Genomic DNA, 20,742 nt, shown 5'->3' on the forward strand with positions numbered 1-20,742 from the left:
GAGGCCCTTGGGAGGGTTGGGTCAAAGGGGGGTCAACTTACTGGGCTGAAGTAAACTATCCATTGGTGCATTTCACTATTAGATGTTACTAGCCTACCTCCCGTTTTCATGTACTAATATCTTTCGGCGTAGTCGCCGGATTGGGTTCATAGGCCTCTGATATATCATGTCAAACTTTAATATATCATAGGCCTCTACCTAACCTACCATACCTCCAAGTGCCAACTGTCCCTCCAAATTTCAGCGGTCCAAATAATAAGTCATTCGGACCAGTAGTTACCGTTTCACAAAAAGTGGTCACTGCTCTTTGGGGAATCGTTATCACTTGGCACCCAGGAGTCCCTGGGTTCTGTATGTTTTCATGTTTGGCTTAAATCGTCTCTATTACGACCTCTCCAAGTTTCATAATGATCGAACAAGTGGTTCCCAATCCGGGAGGGAGTTTGCGAAATATGCTAGGCCTCTATTTTCTTCGAATTTTCCGGTCAAATCTTCAGAGTTAAGACCGATTTCATTTTCATTCCATTGTTTGTTCACAAACTTAGCTTAATGACTAATCAATTTTAACCCATTATTAGCCTCAACATACTGCATGCAAGTTCCAAGATGATACATTCTACGCACAGTACTTTTTTGGCCGAAAATGTGTAAGGATCACCTATCCTACATAACAAAACAACAAGAAACTATATGTAGAGATTCTGACACCTAATTTGTTGCCTCAAAATTAAAAACTGATTTTAAGGGCACCTGAGTAAGTGACCCTATTGAAGTTTTTGGAAAAGAATTATATGTTTTAGCACTGATTTTCTTTTAAATCATTCAAAAGAAACTCATGAAATATTGCAGTTTTAGCGACAAAAAACTTAAGTCGCGAATGGAATTCTAACAATGAAAAAGTACTGTCGTTAATTTGTTTCAATTTTATACGGAGCTCCAGTGTACCATCTCAATTCAGCATTTCAAATTTTTGATTATCTTGATTACATTTTTGTCCAATTCAACCCAAAATATAGCATTAGTGGACGCAAAAGCTACCGTGTTGTACTTGACATTTGCGTGATTTGTGAACTTATTCTTTTAAGTTTTTGAAATCTAATCTTTATGCAAGCAAAAAATTCCATGCGAACACTTTCTTTTTCATGCACAGGTAGTCTTTTTATTTATCATATTTTATCGATAGATAAGAAATGTTTTGCTTTTAATAATTACGACAAGTTTGTTTTGCCTTAAAATTAGAATAAAGCCAAAATTAGCTACTTTCGTGCATGCCTAAGTTTTGATGAGACTGAAATCAAAGGCGGTGATAGGAGGCGGGCAACCCTTTTTTGCACCCTGACAATACTTGGCGGAATGAATGGGAGGACAGTCCCCTTCCCTCGGGATTTAAAGGGAAATTCGACACTATTCAAAATTATTTCACATCTATTTTCGGCTGAGAGACCCCAAAGTTTTCTCTAGAAGCGTTTTTTGGTGCCAATATATACAAAAATTTGAGGAGCGAGTCGGGGCCATCATAACGCAGTTTCTTTTATCAAGACTCTTCAAAAAAGACAAGAATTGCTTTTATGGAGCTACTTTGAAATAGGGCGCAGTTTTTTGTCAAAGGGGACTTTATACATGTTTGAAAAAGACAGACTTTCAAATTGGTAGCACTGAAAAAAAGCCAACTTTGTTTGAATATTTCCCGAATACGTTTTGGAAATTTCCCATCCCCTCTCTTATTTTGAGAAAATCTTAGATCCTTCCGGGTCAAATATTCAGAATTTTTATGAATTTTTTGTTCTGTTCAACCTCGAAAATTTTTTTAAAATTTCTGATAAGCTTATATCTATTCTTTTTGTTCATTAGTTTTGCTAAGTTTTTGGCCAAAATTTCATGTGTTTTGTTCAATGGCTTTTGAAAGCGAACCCGGCTTTCTGAACAGAAGAATCTTTCACAGTTCAATATAGCTTATGGCTTTATTCCCTAGACTATTATTAATTCCATAGAACCATTTGTTTTTTGCTGGTTGGCAGCCGCTGCTTTAGCTGCAGAAAACGACCTGCAACCACTATTTTGCAATAGCGCGATTTAAACCGATAGAACGCTAAGCCGACAAGATAAACAAGGTTGTTATAAAAACTGATCAGCAATAAATCTTTGATTTTAAGTGTTTCTTTGCAAAGTTTAGCTTCAGAAACCAAAAGTTTTGATTTTTTTGTTAAAGTTTTTTTCAAGTTAAATTATAAGTAAGTTGTTCATTTGACCAAATTTTTTTTTGGGTTCATTTGCTAGACTTGAAGACAACATTAACTTCATCAAAAATCACCCTGAAGGGTTAACAAATAATAAATCATGGTTTGAATTCTTTTTTCCTTCATTCTTCCAGACACCCTGTAACTTTAATCTAAATCAATAGCATTAACGGATATAAAAAGGAGACAAGAATTACCTAATACTTTTTCCCATGGGTGCAAATGCAGTTTGAAAATTCATGGGACCATAAATAACTATGGATACGAATTTAATAAGACAACGGTGTTGTTGAGACTACCGAATTTTTAATTTAATGCTAAACATGACCGCGCTAGTATGAGGATGAAACCATTATTATTCCGCTGCCATTTAACATCTCTGAAAAAATATTTGCGTATAAAATGCTTAAAAAATAAATTTTAGAAAAAGACAAACTTTAAATGTACCAAATGACAATTATGCATTTTTAAACGGTCATATGAATCCATTTGAATTGACATAATTCAAATTACGGACCAAATTAGCATTCTCAGTACAAATCGTTTTACCGCGAGGATGTTAACCTGGTTCTGACTTCTAATTTTTAGCCAATATCAGATGAGCAATCTACACGCTTAGCAAACGTAACTCAAACTAAACGCTGTGGTTGAAGATTTTTCCGCGGTTGAAGATATTTGGGTGATGTTAAATTGATACCAACTCACAAGGATTTTGGAGCCCAATCAATTTGCAGCCTACGCTAATTTTTAGCATTCAATCTTTTGGCAAACGCGCGAATTAATTAATTATCCCAAACTGTTACTTCTCAAATCTATTAACCTTATCGAAAAAAAAAGAAACAATTGCCTGCAACTTGTTTGTTATTATCTGAGCTCAGGGCTGCATTCAGAATTATTTAAAACCAATTTGTCTTAATTTATTTGTCAAAAAGACTAAAATTTCCCTGGAGAAAAGCACAAGTTTTTTGTATTATTCTTCGAAAAATGAAATCGAAGTAGCTGGCCGTTTCAATTTCCAGAAGAGAGATATGGTCAAAGAACTTGTACAATTGTTGTTTTTGGGGGGTATTTCCCATACTCCTTTTTAAACACAAGTTCCCAATGGCGCAGAATAAAAATGAAGAAGAAAGTGACAAAAAAATGAAAGTAACGCTGATGTATTTGCGCTCTAGGAGTGCTTTATCGTTTACAGAAACCCTCAATATTTTTGAGGGTTTCTGAGTTAACATTTTTCTTTTAGATCAGTGGAAAAATATCAACGCCTAAATTCAAAATTGAGAAAAAAAATTTAATCCAGGATATTTAGACGATGAAAAAAAATTTGATAATTTAGAATAAAGAATGCGTTTTTAAAAAGAAACTTTGGAAAAAACGTAGGCGCAGCGTAAGATAATTGCTGATTAGTTCAGCTCAAAGTCCCTCTAACATAAATCTAGCTAGCTAATAGCTATTCGATCGAAACTCTGCGTCATTAGAACTTAAGCTCTGATGACGCAGAATTTGATCAACAAGCTATAAGTTAAATTAATGTTGAAAGGATTTGAGTTAAGTTATTTGGCAATCTATGCTTCGATGCGCCTACATTTCTTAAAGCTCTTCTTAAAGCGAATATTCATCGTCACAAAATGATCAACCTTAATTTCTAGTAATTGAACTAAAATAATATGGGGGTAAAAAGTCTTTCTGCGTTTTGACTCGAGGCATTAATATTTTTCCATTTTTGTAAAAAAATTTAAACTCCGTCAAAACATTAAATCATAAATTCTTCCCAACTAATTTCACGTCATCACTTGCTTCAGATGCGGGAAAAAAAACTTTTTTAATAGAAACTAAAAAGAGATGCTTTTTGGAATAAAAACTCCCAAACGAAATTTAAAGAAGAAAATGGTGTTTTTAGCGTGTAGTTGTAGAATATTTAGACCAAGAAGTCAGCCTCAATACAATTTGCAAAAATCAGCCCAAGACTTCAATACAATTTAAGATAAAACGAAACTCGCTTTATCAAGTGTCAAAATTCTGTTAAGATTAACAAGAGTGATTGTACATCAGGGTAAAACCCTGAATGTTCGCTGTCCTCAATTGCACATATTCGGAATCAAAAAATTTTTGGCGAAAAAAAATTGGAAAATCATGAATTTCGGCAATAACAAAAATGAAGTGGGAAAATTTGAGTAGTGAAAAACTAATGCGACCAATTAGCTTGTCTCAATTCATTTTAGAACGATTGTGTAATGCGGAATACTCGCCACGCATAAAACTAGGCTTTAAGCATCATGAAATAAATTGACAAAAAGCGCATCAATTAGTCCAGAGCATAGCTAGAATAGCAATTTTCGAACCCTGAAAACTTTAAACTCAAACTATGATTTCGATTGCCAAAATTTGACTAAAAACAAACCACCCCGGAGGACTAAGTTGGCCAACCTATGAAAAATCATCGACATATGGAACAAAAACCATGTTGCGCACAAATAATTCAAGAATGTTCTCTTGGGAACGAAACTTATTTCTTATTATTTTAACCGGACTTGTGTTGAAAAAATAGCTGTACTTCCACTCGCTGTACTTCCACTCTGACTTCCACTTTGAGTTACCGTTTTACTTCCCGCTGTATTTTCCTTTTATGAACATCGAAACGATTTTGTTGAAATTTACTTAACGGCTTGATCTATAGTACGACTGCTTCAATCAGGGCAAAACCCTGGTTGTTTTGGCTGCCTTTTAAAGTCTATGGAGCAGTGTTTGCTTTCCAATATTAATGAAAACCATCCCCACTTGCTAGGTTTAAAACAAATTGATTTTTTTTTCAATTGTGTCTATTGACAAAATGACTTGCTTCACTTTAATTTGGAACGATTTCTAAAACGAAATTAATCTCCGGACAAAAATGTAGTTAAACAGAAAACAAACTACAAAAAATTCAAAAAATATCATCGAATGATGGAATGTTTGTGCTAGGTATTGATCAGCATAAAATTGAAAATCTGAACAAAAAAATAAGCTGATGGATCTTGAACAAAAACTCAGTTTCTACTCCGTTTCATACCGTTTTTTGTTTGGAAATTCATAAATAAACAGAAACAACTCTGCTGAAATCCGGGCGTAGATATGGATCATATTGTCAATATTCCAGTTGTCTTTCAACTTGTCTCGAATGTTTTTTGATTTAGTGAAATTCAAAATATATTGGTTCCATACTCAAGTATACCTTGTAAATCTTAACCTCATCAAAAAAATACAATTAAAAATCATTTATACCCAGGAACTTCTCACTGTTCATATTTGTTGTGACTTTTTTATAAACTTAGTAGAATTTTTTTTCGCAATTCAGATTCCATTTACAGTAAAATATAAAGATTACAACAAAATAGTTTTCTATTGCAAAAATACCGAGGTTTTGCAGCCTATTCGCAGCGCTTCGGTTACAATTTTGACTTTTGTTCTTTCTCAATATTTTGATGTAATCACGGCTATTTAGGCTAATTGGTTGAAAAACCAAAAAGCGAAAAAATGAGCATTATACCTAAACTTACTTGACGGCAAATTAATTGCTATGGGTCATTTACTCCAAAGTGAGTTTTGCCAATTTTTTCTCAGCCTGTGAGACTTAGAAACCTGGACATTCTGTTTTGAGTTTTTGTTATATGACTTGTAAAGGAAAGCTTAGGGTCAATATGAACTCCTGCGTAACGGTAATTTTAAATATTGTTTCTTTCTTATGGTTATTCCGTTCATTTTACGTTTGATTTCACGTTGCTTTTCTTAGACAGTATCATTAGTTTTGTTTTGTCTCTAAATAAAGTTAGCTTGTTTTTTATAGCTTAAGTGCTCTTTTGTCCAGGGCTTTCTGATGTCTACCGGTTAATTAATTGTTTCTAGCTGCTGTTCTCCAGGGTTGACCAGAAACGCTTATCCTACAGCTTTCAGATATGAAAAAATGCTTGTCATACAATTTTGTACATTTCGATAAACATCAAAAATGTGCAGAAAACTCGAAGATAATCATTTTTTCTGAAGCCAAACAGTTGATTTTTTTAAAAAAAATTTTCTCAAAATGTTTGGGATTTTTTCGTGAACGAACACAAAAGCCTAAAACCATGGTTTACCCAAAACTTAAGTAAGCAAATGGTTGATCGTACGGCATTAAATTGCATTGGAAACGACTTGAATTGTGTTAGAGTTCTTTTCACAAATCATATACTGAAAGCATCAAACTTTTAAATATTAGTTGAAAAAAAAATTTGGGGGAAATTTCATTTTTACTTGAAAAAGTTTTTGTTGTCACCTTAAAAAAAAGCTAGTCATACAATTTTCATATATGGAAATTGTATGATAACCATTTTTTTCCAAACAGAGAAACATAGATTTTTCTTCACCAGACTGTTTTATTTGGTTCAAATAGCCGCAGAAACTAGCTCGAATCTTTTTTCATTGATTTTTTGAAATTGTATGAAAGTTGTATGTTTAGCATTTTTCCATGCATTTGATCTATGGATTTGTATGATAAGCATTTTTGGTGTATGGAATTGTAAGCTAAGCATATGGAGGTCAACCCGGGCTTATGACCGTGTCGTCTGTTTTTTTTTGTGACAATAAAGTACACTATGAAGAAAGGGTAGAAAACGTTACCAAAAGAACAGGGCACGATGCTTCATTTATATTGCTGGTTCTATATCAGTATACTGAAATATAATTAAGATCTCGCGAGCGATAGCTCCAATAGAGATATTTGTTTAGTCTTTAAAATTATCCCATAAATTTGTCTTTAGAAACCCAAGAAGCGCCCTCTGCCACATCAACCAGCACCGTCTGAGCGCCGTGCTCGGAATGATAGTTATCTGTTTCATCATCTCGTACGGACCATTCTACATTTCCCAGATGGTCAACGAATTCCATGTGTTCACGAAACACCGGGAGACTCTGGTGTATCTAAGTCTCGTGTTCCAAATTCTGACATATGTCAACAGCTGCATCAACCCGATACTCTACAGCGGATTCACGAAAAAATTCATGCTCATTAAAGACCTGAATGAGTTCTCGACTCAACTCAACCCGCCACCCGCGTGCGACGGCGACGACACTGGTACTAAAGCGCCGTATGTACCGTCGACTTCCTTCGAGCTAAGCAACAAACTTGGAAGCACTTGCGGTGCTTAGAACAAAAATTAAAATACTGAAAAAAACTATCATATGAAAATTTGAGTCACATAAGGTATCCAAAATTGCTGATTCGGAATATTATGTCTGACTTTTAGTGATAATTGATGGCTAAATGTATACTTAAATTAGAAATTATGCCGATAAACCATTCAAACCACTTAGTATCACAGATATTTTTTTTATTTTTCTTCCTAATAAGTTATTAGCATGTTTATTTTGTAGTTACCATCTTAAATGTTTCCATTGGTGCGTACAATATTGCAGTAGCACCGTTTCCGTTAGATAAATGTTGTAAATTTAATGTCTTTCTGTCCTAATAGTTTTCAAATTCAACTTAAGAGAAAACGTATGAGAAATAATAGCCCCTTGACTATATCAGCTCTTAAAAACCGGTTAAAAATCATGCAGCTGTGATGGCTCAATTTCAGCTAAAAATGTTGATTTGATCTCAATTTTTGATTTTGTTTACTTCGTTGTTGCTTGACATCAGTTTTAAGAAAACATTTATGAAAAAAAAATCGTCTGTCCTAACAAACTTTGTAAATTTTCAGTGCTAGTTTTTGTTGTTTATTTATTAATAAAAGTGCTTAGTAGATTTTAAACTCATTGAAATCAAAACTTGAACTTTCGTTATTACAAATAGCAGAAATAGAAGTGTAGGTGGTTACTGTGCAAGCCCAGAAAGTTCCGACCACATTAATAAGACAAACTTTTTTTTAAAAGTTGTCGTTTTTTGTGCATGGTATTATGAGAGAAACTAAGCGAACGAATACAATATGAGCAAAGAGCCATATAAGACTGCAAAAATTATTCAAAACATGAAATTTTTTTTTTTTGCAATTTTTAGCTTTGAAAACAATTACTGCCGAAGAAGCGCTTTTTTGCCTGAATGAAGCTTCAGAAGTTTGTTTTCAAGGCTTAAATCAAATTGTTTTGTGCTAGTGTAACACCTATGAAAGCCTAAACAATAGCCAAAACATAGCTCGAAATAAAAGTAAAAAGAAAAAATTTCAAACCGGTTTTCCTATACAATGAGAAAACGTTTTAAATTTTTCTAGACATTGGTCGATTTGAACTGAAAGGGCTTTAACATGATAGATTCATCGGCCAATTCTGAAAGTTTTTTGTGGTGCTTGACTTTGCTGAAAAGAAAAACGAAACGAAAACAAAAAAAAATAAAACACAACCCCCTCCCTTCAGTGGGTTAAAATTAGTACCACTTTGTTAGGACACGCTGATTGAGGCCATGTTAAAAAAAACACTGAATGAGCCCAACTTGAAATCTGATTAAAAATTCCAACTTCTTATTAAAAATGAGTTCATTAATCGCGTTAGATTTTTAATCTTTTTTACTCTCACAAACGCGAGGGGTTGTCGGACCCGTAATACTCTTCTCCTAGCGTCCCATTCTCGACCAAAGACATGAAGGTTGACCAGAAGATTTAGTCAACCAGGGTCGATACATGAGTCGGTAAATGAGTCGACCAAGGTGAGTGCATGGTTCGATCACAGTCGATTCATGAGTCGATAAGAGTTGCCACTTGGGTCGACCAGGGCCGATATGTAAACCAATTAGTATCATTGATAAGTCGCTGATTCATGAGTCGAAAAAGAAGGAATTAGTCTTCCAGGGTCCTCCAGGGACGAGTAGGGTAGAGTCGGCCATGAGGCGCCCAGTGTCTATACGTGACTCCCACTGACTATAGTCCATGATTCGACCATGAAGGTTACATGAGACGAACAGAGTCTCTCCATGAGTCAGCAACAGTCAATAAATGGGGCGATTAGGGAGGGTGAATGGGAGGAATTGGGTCGATTCAAGAGCATAGGGTTGACACATGATTCGACCAGAAACGACACATGATTCGGCATCTGAGTTGGCCAGCAACGTCAGATGAGTCGGCTGGTGTCGTTTTATGACTTGTCTTGGTATACCCGAGTCGAGATTTTTCACATAATTTGAAGCAAGATTTGAGCGGTGTGAGCGGTTTTTTTAGACAATTACGCTCAAATTCTTGCTTCAAAATGAGCGATTTGAGCGGTTTTTGAACGGTTTATCTAAAAAAACTGCTCAAAAACCGCGCAAGGTTTGAACGGTTTGAGCGGTTATCTAAAAAAACCGCTCAAAACCGTTCAAATCTTGCTCGGTTTTTAAGCGGTTTTTTAAGATAAACCGTTCAAAAACCGCTCAAACCACTCAAATCTTACATATTTTCCAGTGGTTATTTTGCTCGAGCATTTGGAAAAAGTCGCTCACATTATTTTTGGTCAAGACATCGAAAAATATCTTGCTTTATTTGAGAACGGTTAAGCAATTTTTTAAAATCGTAGATAGTATTTCAACTGCATCTTAGCGTGGGTTGACCAAAAATGCTTATCCTACAATTTCCATATATGAAATAGTGCTTATCCTACAATTTCCTCCAGTTTCATAGACTCAGAAAATTGTTTAAAAAACTCTAGGATAAGCGTTTTTTCATATATCGTAATTGTAGGATAAACATTTTTTCATAAGATTATCCTGTTGTATTTTACGAGTTAATGATAATGAATAATCATCTATTTTGTAAAAAAAAAATAAACTTTATTTATCTGTCTTAAAGTCATGCTGTTTCACATCATTCAAAAAGTAAATGCAAACAAAGCTAAAAGAAAAGTAAAAAATGAACTTTTTGATTGAAAGGCGCTAAAAATTATTTAGCTGACTGGTATACCTTTCTTCAGTTTTTTTTTTCAATTGAACTAACTAAAGATATTATATTAAACATCTAGCCCTTATAACTTGCTTTCTCCAGCCTTCAAAAAAGAATGTTTTCATTTATATGCGCTCACTAAAATGGTCAAAATTAAGTTATTGACCGGTATAGTTCTACTGTTGTTTATTGTGCTTTTTATTCATGAATACTGTCGTTTCTGGAACTAAAGTTTGTCTATGATAATTTTCGACCATGGGTATCCTGGTTACGACCCATTCTCAAAGAATACAAAAGCTGGAAATACTGCAAATTATTTTTGCAAAAATAAAATGGACAAAATAATGTTTTTGAAAACTTTAAAGGTGGCAGGAACAAATTTATTTGGTGTTCTCTTACAATTAGCAGTCCATTGCCACAAATACGAAGTCCCACTAAATATGCAATCAATTAAAAAAACAATTTCAGAAACTACGGTTTCCTTTTAAATCACACGGGGCTGGATTTTCTGGAAGATTTTAGAAAACTGTTTCCGAAGAGAGAATTTTTGTGGTTATCGTCGGTTCGAAACCCTGAAAACCAAATTGTATCTTGGATTCAGTACACAAAACGAATGAACCTGTACTCGCAAAAAAACTTTGAAAAAACTTTAGAAACTACCAAAAGCAGATCTTTGAAAGGATTTACACGTGGCGACGGACACATATCCTATTTTATACTGAGGAGTTCTACCAAATTTGGAAGAGCTGGATACAAATTTGAAAAATGTGCTCGCAAAGTTATTGAAGAATTCGATTTGATAATACCCGTTGAACGTTTCAACGAAGGTTTAGTTGCCCTTCACAAAATGACGTGCCTACCTTTATCTGACTTTGCATATGTCAAACGTTTACATCACACGGAAAAATTTCAATTATCAACTGAAAATATCTCAGCTATTTTGAAATTCCACGAGGATGACATATTCTATCACGAGTACGCATCGAAGAAATTTGACGCATTTTTCGAAGAGTTTCAAAAAAACTACTGCCATTCAGTAAATTTCTCTCAAGAAATTGAACTACTTTTGATAGAAAATAAAAAATTGGAACACGATTGCGGTTTTCGCGTATCCAATTTTGTAGGAAAAAGACAAACATATACTGTTGATTTTGATAAAATGAAACATGATTTCACTTTGGCCCTAAAGTGTTTACCGTTTGCAATAGAAAGGAAAAACCTTCACCTCATCAACCGATACAATGAAATTAGTAAAAAAAGGTTGTTCATTAGTTAAAAAACCTTCCACACGCAATATCTTCGTTTCTTTTAGCGCAGTAATTGAATCTATTAGTCTGCCGAATTGAGTGAGTTTTTTATGCGTGTCTGGGCAGTTTTATCTCCTAGACATTTAGTTCCTATCTTAGAAAAATTCCTCAAAAGTGTCCTAAAATGTCTGTCTAATCAACCGACTAGTTAACTTCAGGATTAATTTTCTTATAAAAATTTAGAAGAGGATTGATTCGACAATACTACGAGCCGGGTCAGTTTTTTCCTTAGCAACGCGTATCAGAAAAATGAAGCTTCATTCGAATTGATTAACCAATACAGGGAATCTTCAGAACACCATAATTGACTGTAAAAAGTTATTTATTGCTGGAAAACGAGAAATTGGAAACAAAAGATTGCAGCTTCCGAATAAAAACATTTTTCCCGATTTTTCCATTTTTCCTAGGGAGCCAAAAATAGGTTTTTGGGCTTTTCTCAAAATGGGTAATTTTTGATCTTTGGTGATAAAAGCCTTTCTAAATACATTCACAGAGTGTCTATGATTACAATAAATTGGCACGTTTTTTTATAAATCATTTTTTGTTTCATTTTTAACTATTTTTTGTGGTCAAAATCGAAAATTTTGGAAACAAAAAAAACATTTTTGACGAATTATTTGAGCTTTTCATAGTCAATTTAGTGGGTTTTGATCATTTATTTGTCAAAAATTTTTAAATTTGTAGTTTTTACGGTTTATATCTCTTTTTGCGGAAAAAAAGCCCAATGATTCGAAACTGGCCCTAAATACTTTTTATTAGCAACAGATAAAAAAACTTTATTTCAACACTAGTAGAATAAATTCAATCGACAGAATTTTTCACTCGTTTTCCTGGCACATTTGTTTTTATTTCTATTTGAAGTTAACATGGTTTTCTTATAATGCTACAATTGAACATCTACGAGTGGAAAATTAGGGAAGAAAATAGATCAACTTTTACGCCGTAGTTGCACAATGGAATAGTCAAATTATTAGACAATTGCGCATTTGCGTCTTCACTTTTTAATTTTTGAACTCAAAAGTTTTATGTAAAAATGCTTTGCTTTAGAAGAATTTTTCGTCAATTAGTCCTGTCTAAATTCCGTTTGGAGTGTTTTACGTGTGTCTGAGCAATTTAACCTTAAAACATTTTTACCCGAACAAAACTCCCCTAAGTACAAAGCTTGACAGCGCGCTTAGTTCTTAAACAGTCTTAGTTCTCTCACTGTTTTCGTAATTGAAGCTGCAAAGAGATCAGTTTTTGATCATTTGGGCCTAAAAATTGGTTCAAATAGGCATTTTGTAGAGTTGAGCTGAAAATTTTTGTTTCAGTTCCAAAATTGCGATGTTTGTTGTTTGTGACCTGATCGTTAAAATTTAGGACTCCAGTTTATGGTTTTACAGGTTGCCATTCTAAAACTTTTCAGCTAGTTGTATAATTGAGGAGAACGGCAATTTTCGTATATGGGTAGTTTTCGTATATGGGTTTTCGCAATTTTCGTATATGGGTCCTTGGGAAAATCATGGCCTAATTTTTTAGACAACTTTGTTTCTAGTCAATTTGTTTCTTTTTCAAGAAAATCTCAGCGTGGACTACGTTAATACAAAATTAGAAAAATTGGAAAAGACTTCTCGAGAACTTTTTCCCCTGAAATCTGAATTTTGACTATAAAAAACTGCTTTTCGTACGATTTTCAAAAATGGAACAATTTTTCCATACGCTTCGTCAATGGAACTGTATGATAAGCAATTTTGTTTTATAGAATTTTATGATAAGCATTTTTTGGTTCGCGGAGGTCAACCCGGGTAGTATGCTCTGAAATTGTAGTTTGATACTGTTTTGTTTTGCTTTGAAACTTTAATATTCTTTGTTTAAATTATCAACAACAGTAAAGTTCCCTTTTTAGTTTTTGATTTAGGACACCAATTTCCGAGTAGTTGTACAATTTTTATATGATGACTCATTATTCGATCAAGTAACAAAGTGCGAGTGATGGTTTAGTTTTATTTCAAAATTTTAATATTATTTTGCTTAAATTGTCAACAACAATTTAAAGTTCCATTTTTAGTTTTTGATTTACGAGCTTCCCAGTATTTGTATGAGCATTAAAAATCACTCAGTATTCACTCGAGTGACGAAGTGCGAGTAATCTTTTGCTCTGCTTAGAAATGTTTATCCTCTCAAGCACAATTTTTTTGCTCTCCTTTAAATTCAGTTTTTTGTTAAAGCTATAAAACTAATTGATTAACATTCCAAAACAAAACGTAAAAAATCACAGTTTCGACCATATTCTCAAAATTTTTGAGCCATTACGATCCACAGCTTTTTTTTACCGCCTTGTCTTTTTTCATCCGGCTATTCTTTTTAGTCCGGATAAAAAGACTCATTGATTCAATTACCCCAACGTTCTATTGATTAATTGAATGAATTCATTTCAGAATGGCCCTTTTTTACAGAAAAATGAAGTAAAAATCATGCCTTCGATAATTTTTAGTAAAGTCAGTTCTAACTTCTTGAGTATAGATAGGGGATTCAATTTTTAGATTGACAGTAGCAAATATCACTTGCTTTGAAAAATTGCGTGCAGGATGAAAGCATAAAAAACTGAAAAAATACGTTTTTAAGGTTATTTTTTCTTTTCATCAAATGCGCCCTGAGACACGTTAAACCGCAGTCAAAAAATTCACTGAAACCCTCACAATTTAATTTTTTTCTACATATGTATAGGATGGTTTTTTAACCTCCTTCATGTCAATTAATTGGGCGTTTTCTCCAAATTAAGTGATCCTTTTCCTGTTATCGAAATTGAATATGAAACTCATCATTGCAAAAATTTCCTTTTCCATAGCAATCAGAGCGGTAAATAACGTTCAAAGACCCTCAAAATGTTTTCAGTGCTTTAAATTTTTTTAAATATTCAATAATGAATACATTTTCTAATTGAAGCCCCAAACTTTTTTTCGGAGGCTTAATCTGTTGTTGTCTTGTCATTCAAGGACTACGACATTTACTTAATTGTAAAGGTTTTTCTCAACGAACGAATGATGATTATTTGACTTTCCATCATGCTTTTTCTCATTATTAAAAAATAAAATGTTTAAAAAATTACAAGAGAAGTTGAAAAACAACGTTGTTCTTTAGAAGCTCACTGAAAATTGTTTTGTTGGTTTTACTTAATTTTGTTCAATTTCTTCTTTCAATTGTACTAACTAGCAATTTTGTATTGAGCGTGCCATTAAAACGTGAACACTTTCTTATATTCGCTAACTAAAATGGTAAAGTTAAAATTATTCTCTCGTATAGTTGTGCTTTTATTTTTTGTGCTTTTCATACATCAATACTTTGTTTTCTTTAACGAAAGTTCCTTCGTGGAAATTATTGACCATGGGAATCCTGGCTACGACTCCTTCTCAGAAAAAACTAAGACTAAAAACACTCCACCGGATTTTTGCAAAAATAAGAAAGACAAAGTTATGTTTTTGAAAAACATGAAGGTGGCTAGTACAACTTTAGACAGTATTCTCCTGCGCATAGCATTCCATTATCACAAATACGAAGTTCCGCGTAACTTGCAAACAATTAAAGAAGATGTGGAAAAAAGTTTCACAAATTACGGGTTCCTGTTGGATCACACGCCACTAGATTATTTAGAAGATTTTCATAAACTGTTTCCAAAGACCGAATTTGTGTGGCTATCTTCGGTGCGAAGCCCTGGGAGCCAAATTATATCTTGGATTCAGTATTCGAAACGAATGAATATGTATTCACAAAAACAAATTGACAAAACTTTACAAACGACCAAAAACAGGTCTCTGCAAGGCTTAACACTTGGCGACGGGCACATGTCTTATTTTATATTGAGTAGTTGTCACAAATTTGGAACGTTTGGATACAAATTTGAGAAATGTGCGCGCGAAGTTGTTGACGAATTCGATTTAATAATCCCCGTCGAACGTTTCAACGAAGGCTTAGTTGCCCTTCACAAAATGACGTGCCTGCCTTTATCTGACTTCGCATATATTAAGCGTTTACATCACACCGAAAAGTTCCACTTATCAAAAGAAAACATATCAGCAATTTTGAGTTTCCACGAGGACGACATATTTTATCACGAGTACGCATCAAAAAAATTTGACATATTTTTTGACAAGCTTCAAAGAAGCTACTGCAATTCAGTAAATTGCTCTCAAGAAGTTGAGCAGCTTTTGCAAGAAAATGAGAAATTGGAAACCGATTGCGGTTTTCGCGTATCCACTTTTGTTGAAAAAAAGCAAACATATACTCTTGATTTTGAGAAAATGCAACATGATTTCAATTTAGCCCTAAAGTGCTTACCGTTTGCAATAGAAAGGAAAAACCTTCATCTCATCGACCGATACAATGAAATAATTCGACAGAACGGAAGCTCCGATTTTGCTAAAACTTTTGTTCCTCTGTGGCTGGATACCGTTAAAGAGAGTAGTTCAATTTTCTAATTGCTAACAAAGCTTTCAAACCTTTTCGTTTTTACAAGGAAGTTATTCTACTCAAGCTTATCTGCATGACAGTTAGGACTGCTCTTTGCTGCTTAAAATAGTAGTCTAGCATTGAGAGTTTTTCTCATCCTGTATTAATATTTAGCATAACACAACTACAATATTTCAACATAAATACAACATAATAAAATTAAAACAATAATTCCACTCATAGACACATGTTATCCAGGCAACTTTTACCCGGACAATCCTGCTCGGACAATTTTTGAATTTTTACTGAAAATGATTGCCGCAAGCTGATAACTTTTAATCAGAAAAAAACCCATAAATGATCTAAACGTAAAATATTTTTTAATTTTAAGCTACAGGTGCAGATTTACTTCACCATAAAATTTTTTTTTTCATGTTGCTAGTTGAAGAATTGAACAAATGCGAGAAACAAAATAACCGAGCACAACAGCTCTGCCATTTTTGTTGATTGTCACAAAAACGCTTTTTAATTTTTGAGTGAGTTTCAAGATGATTGCAATAAAATTAATATTTGGCCGCAAGTAGCACTGAATTTGAACACACTATTGTTCCAAAATTTAAGCTTTTTTTTTCTACGACGTTGAAATGAAAGTAACATAATCAATTTTGAACAATAAACGTTGTGCGTAGAAAAAATTCACCTTAGAGATAATATGAATTGCTTTTCCTCAAAAACTATCATTAAAAAACTAACAAGCTGAGCAAAAAAAACTTTCAGCATGAGCTCAAGGCATTCGAATTATTTTTAAGCTATCATAAAGAAAATTATTTCTAACTTTGTTTCAAACCCTGCAAATTCATCCACAACATTGAAAACAAAAAAGTCTGATATTCAAAAAAAATGTTATAGGCTGATCAATTTTGTCTTGAGTCACCTTCCGCCTAGTTATTCCGACCAATGAGAATGGATAGAAAGTTTTTTTCTTTCGGTTTGTTTTAATTTTCATACATTGTTGAGAAAACTTGAATCAAAATTTTTAGTCGATTTTTGAAGGAATTAAGCAAATGAGTAGGTCTCTACTCGCTCAAATTACACCAAAATTTTTTTAAAACTTAATTTCAGCGCGGAAAAACAAGTTTCTGGAGCTTCATTTATGCTTCATTGCCAATTGTTTTTGTATACAAAAGAATTTAAGAGAAACGTGTTTTTAAAACTTGCTCAATCGTTACTCTTTTTCTAACTTATAAATCTTTATCGTTACAATAGCAAATGCTGCCAATTATGTCCAATTTACTTTTTTTCTACACTTTTTTTTATAAATATCTGTCGTCACAAAAAAAGAAAACTCATTAGAAAAAAAATTTGATACATCCATAACTTGATAGATAATAGGGATAAAAAGATACATCCATAACCTGTTAAAACTATTTTATATTGTATCTATTAATTTGCGAGCCTTTTAGTTGCAGTTATACTCACGTTATTAGATACGGAGGAAACTAGTTTTAACAATTACGGAAGTACCTATTCATTAATTATCTAATATATATTTGAAAACCCTAGTTGTAGCCCAAAGCGCTGTGAACACATTCGTAAAAAACAGCAATTTAATTCAATTGAGTTTTCTCTCAATAGTTCAAATGATGACTTGAAATTTCGTAGCTGACTTTAAAATTTATCTAGCCTTCATGTTAAATTTTAAATTATACAATGATTTTGACGAAAATGGAAGTCTTGTTGTACTCAAGAACAAAGGATTTAACTGTTTTTCTGCGCCCGAGTCGAGATTTGTGACATAATTTGAAGCATGATTTGAACGGTTTGAGCGGTTTTTTAGACAATTACGCTCAAAATCTTGCTTCAAAATGAGCCATTTGAGCGGTTTTTGAACGGTTTATCTAAAAAAACCGCTCAAAAACCGCGCAAGGTTTGAACGGTTTGAGCGGTTTATCTAAAAAAACCGCTCAAAACCGTTAAAATCTTGCTCGGTTTTTAAGCGGTTTTTTAAGATAAACCGTTCAAAAACCGCTCAAACCACTCAAATTTTACATATTTTCCAGTGGTTATTTTGCTCGAGCATTTGGAAAAAGTCGCTCACATTGTTTTTGGTCAAGACATCGAAAAATATCTTGCTTTATTTGAGAACGGTTAAGCCATTTTTTTAAATTGTAGATAGTATTTCAACTACATCTTAGCGTGGGTTGACCAAAAATGCTTATCCTACAATTTCCATTTATGAAAAAATGCTTATCCTACAATTTCCTGCAGTTTCATAGACTCAGAAAATTGTTTAAAAAAAAACTCTAGGATAAGCGTTTTTTCATATATCGAAATTGTAGGATAAACATTTTTTCATAAGATTATCCTGTTGTGTTTTACTGTTGTATTTGATTCAAATAGCCGGAGAAACTAGAATTTTTCCGTAGATTTGATGCAGGCAATTGTATGATAAGCATTTTCGGTGTGGGGAAATGTAAGATAAGCAATTTCGGTTTATGGAGGTCAACCCGGGGTCACCACCCTTTCCAGGCCTTTTTGTTGGTTTTAATCGGTTTTCTTTATAAGACCGCTCAAAAACCGTTTAAAAACCGCTCAAATCTTGCTTGAAAAACTGTTCAAAAATCACCGCAAGAAATGAGCGGTTTTAAGCGGTTTTTTAAGCAAGATTTGAGCGGTTTGAGCGGTTTTTCCAAAAAAAAACCGCCCAAACCGCCCAAACCGCTCAAACCGCTCAAATCTTGCTGAAAAACCGCTCAAACCGCTCACATCTTGAGCGGTTTTTGAGCGGAATCTCGACCCGGGACACATGAGTCGATCGTGAGTCGCCCAGTGTAGATAAATGAAAACGCTTTCCTTTTAAATTAAACTGGCCCACCACCCAGATCGCAATCACGTTGCCCAAGGTCCAGGCGTTTTTTTTGTGGTAGATCTGTATAAAGCTGTATTTCATTTTTTATAAGGTTCAAGGTCCAAGCAACAGCGTATAAGGCTTCGAAACATTCGGATGGGTTTTTTTACAGCTCTTTCCAAATTTTTATCACAAGGACTTCGAAAAAACTGAAAAATTTTTTTTCGTGAAGTTGGAAAACAATCCAAGTTTTGTACAGTAATCTCTTCTTTTTTTTTCTGTAAATCGTTTATAATTTTACAATCAAAAACTTGAAGCAATTTTGAAAATCAAAGCAATTTTGTGAACAATTTCTGAATTCCTAGAAATAGCAATCAAATTAAGACAAAAATTTAGCTAAACGATCAAATTTAAGTAACCAACATAACCAACTTTAATTTAAAACGTAGAAAAGACTTTATGTGCGTTGAAATTCGCATATCAGTAAAATGGAAAAAAAATCTATTATAATTTAGTTTCATTGTCAGTGTCCACAAAAGTGAAAGAAATTGATTATAATGGACGAAAAAAGGATTTTGTTGCCTCGAAAAATAGTAATATTTAAATCCGTTTTTAATTGATAATAATCGATTTGTTTTCACTTTTGTGGACACTGACAAGGAAACTCAATTATAATCGATTTTTATTCATGGAACTCCAATGCGGGTAGGGTGGTTGCCGATAACTTAAACGTTTTTTGGTAAATCAGCTATAACTGGATGTACTCATTTCGCCCTACCTTTTACGAAAAAAAAAAACAAAACTAATCGATGAAACAATGGGCAACACGGAACTTCGAGACAGCTTACTCATGTTGTTAAACTGCCGAAAAATGATCAAAACACTGGTAGCTATGCGTCATATGAAGGAAAGTATGACAAATGAAGACAAGCAAATGATGGCTGTTGATGATAATCCGATGCTTTGAACCGAAGTCGATGGCAGCGAGGCGATGGGTACGATCAATAGAGCATACGATATCACTGCACGATACCCAGTAGAATACACGGCGAAGATGGTAGGTGACAATTTTTTACGGGCTGAGTCATTCTTGGAGTCTTGCTTTCTGTTGGAAACTTTTCTTACTTCGCTAGTCGCGTCAACTTGTCTTTTCCTTTTTGCGACTCAAGTGAATTGGTTATCGTGATATCTGTTAGAAAAATTTAGTGACGGCATAGCACTTACGCTGAATTTTTGAAAAGGAGCTGTTTTTTTCCCGAATTAAAACCGTCTCGTTAAGACTTCAATAGTAAGATCAAGAATAACCGATCAAGTGACTGATTTAATGGTTTGCAAGTTTGAAGTGAATTTTGGTTTCCCGCTCGTTTTTTTCCGGCTTATTAAATTTTATCAACTGATGATGTGGTAAAAACCAATCTCAATCAAAGCGGTTGTGTGGATCGTGCGGACCAATAGGAATTCTGTCCGAATTCTTCTTCAGATTGTTTTGACAGATGACTATAACGCTGTTTCAAATTGACGTCTTTATTATAACGTTTTTCAAGTGATGTTCAGTGCCTGAGAGCGGTAAGTTAGTTGCTGGCTGTTGTTCCCAGCCCAAAGCTCGCCCTTAATTGATCTCTATCGTGATATTGTTGCCATCTTGAGTATTGGAAGCGCATGTTTACTTGCAACGGAGCAATGATTGGTCGATTTGTTCAATTTTCCTGTCTCAAGTTCAAAACATGTTTGACATGATCGACAACAAAATTATCCTAAACACTGCAACTAAAATTATTTGAAACAGCCTTGAACAGAACGATATGACCATTCAACCTATTGGGAGGTGAAAGAGCAGAAAGGGTAACTTGTGTTCTTCTGTCAAAATATCCACTGTTTCAATACGATGGAAGCAATGTTGTCCTATCATCATTTCTACCTCGGAGTTTTGGTAAACAACCAAATCAAACTACAAGTTCACATCATCAATTTCCTCGTTGATACCTTCTTTCATAAGCGGTTAAATTCGAAAAGATTAGCTCTCCGATAATGAATTAACTGATATTTGAATTAGTTTTTTTTGCTGGAAAACA

General features: G+C 33.8%; 1 protein-coding gene across 2 annotated transcripts in view; it reads left to right on the plus strand.

Moving 5' to 3' along the window:
• Positions 1 to 7,793, plus strand: part of LOC134848512 (somatostatin receptor type 4-like) — a 70,361-nt gene extending 62,568 nt beyond the window's left edge. For both annotated transcript variants that reach the window (XM_063866001.1, XM_063866002.1), the window contains exon 5: positions 7,007 to 7,793. In XM_063866001.1, the coding sequence (XP_063722071.1) occupies positions 7,007 to 7,394 (388 nt within the window). In that variant the 3' untranslated portion in view covers positions 7,395 to 7,793. The remainder of the gene's footprint in view (positions 1 to 7,006) is intronic.
• The last annotated feature ends 12,949 nt before the right edge of the window (positions 7,794 to 20,742 follow it).

This window comes from Symsagittifera roscoffensis, chromosome 6 (genome assembly GCF_963678635.1).
Source record: "Symsagittifera roscoffensis chromosome 6, txSymRosc1.1, whole genome shotgun sequence".
In the NCBI taxonomy this organism is placed as follows: Eukaryota; Metazoa; Xenacoelomorpha; order Acoela; family Convolutidae; genus Symsagittifera; species Symsagittifera roscoffensis.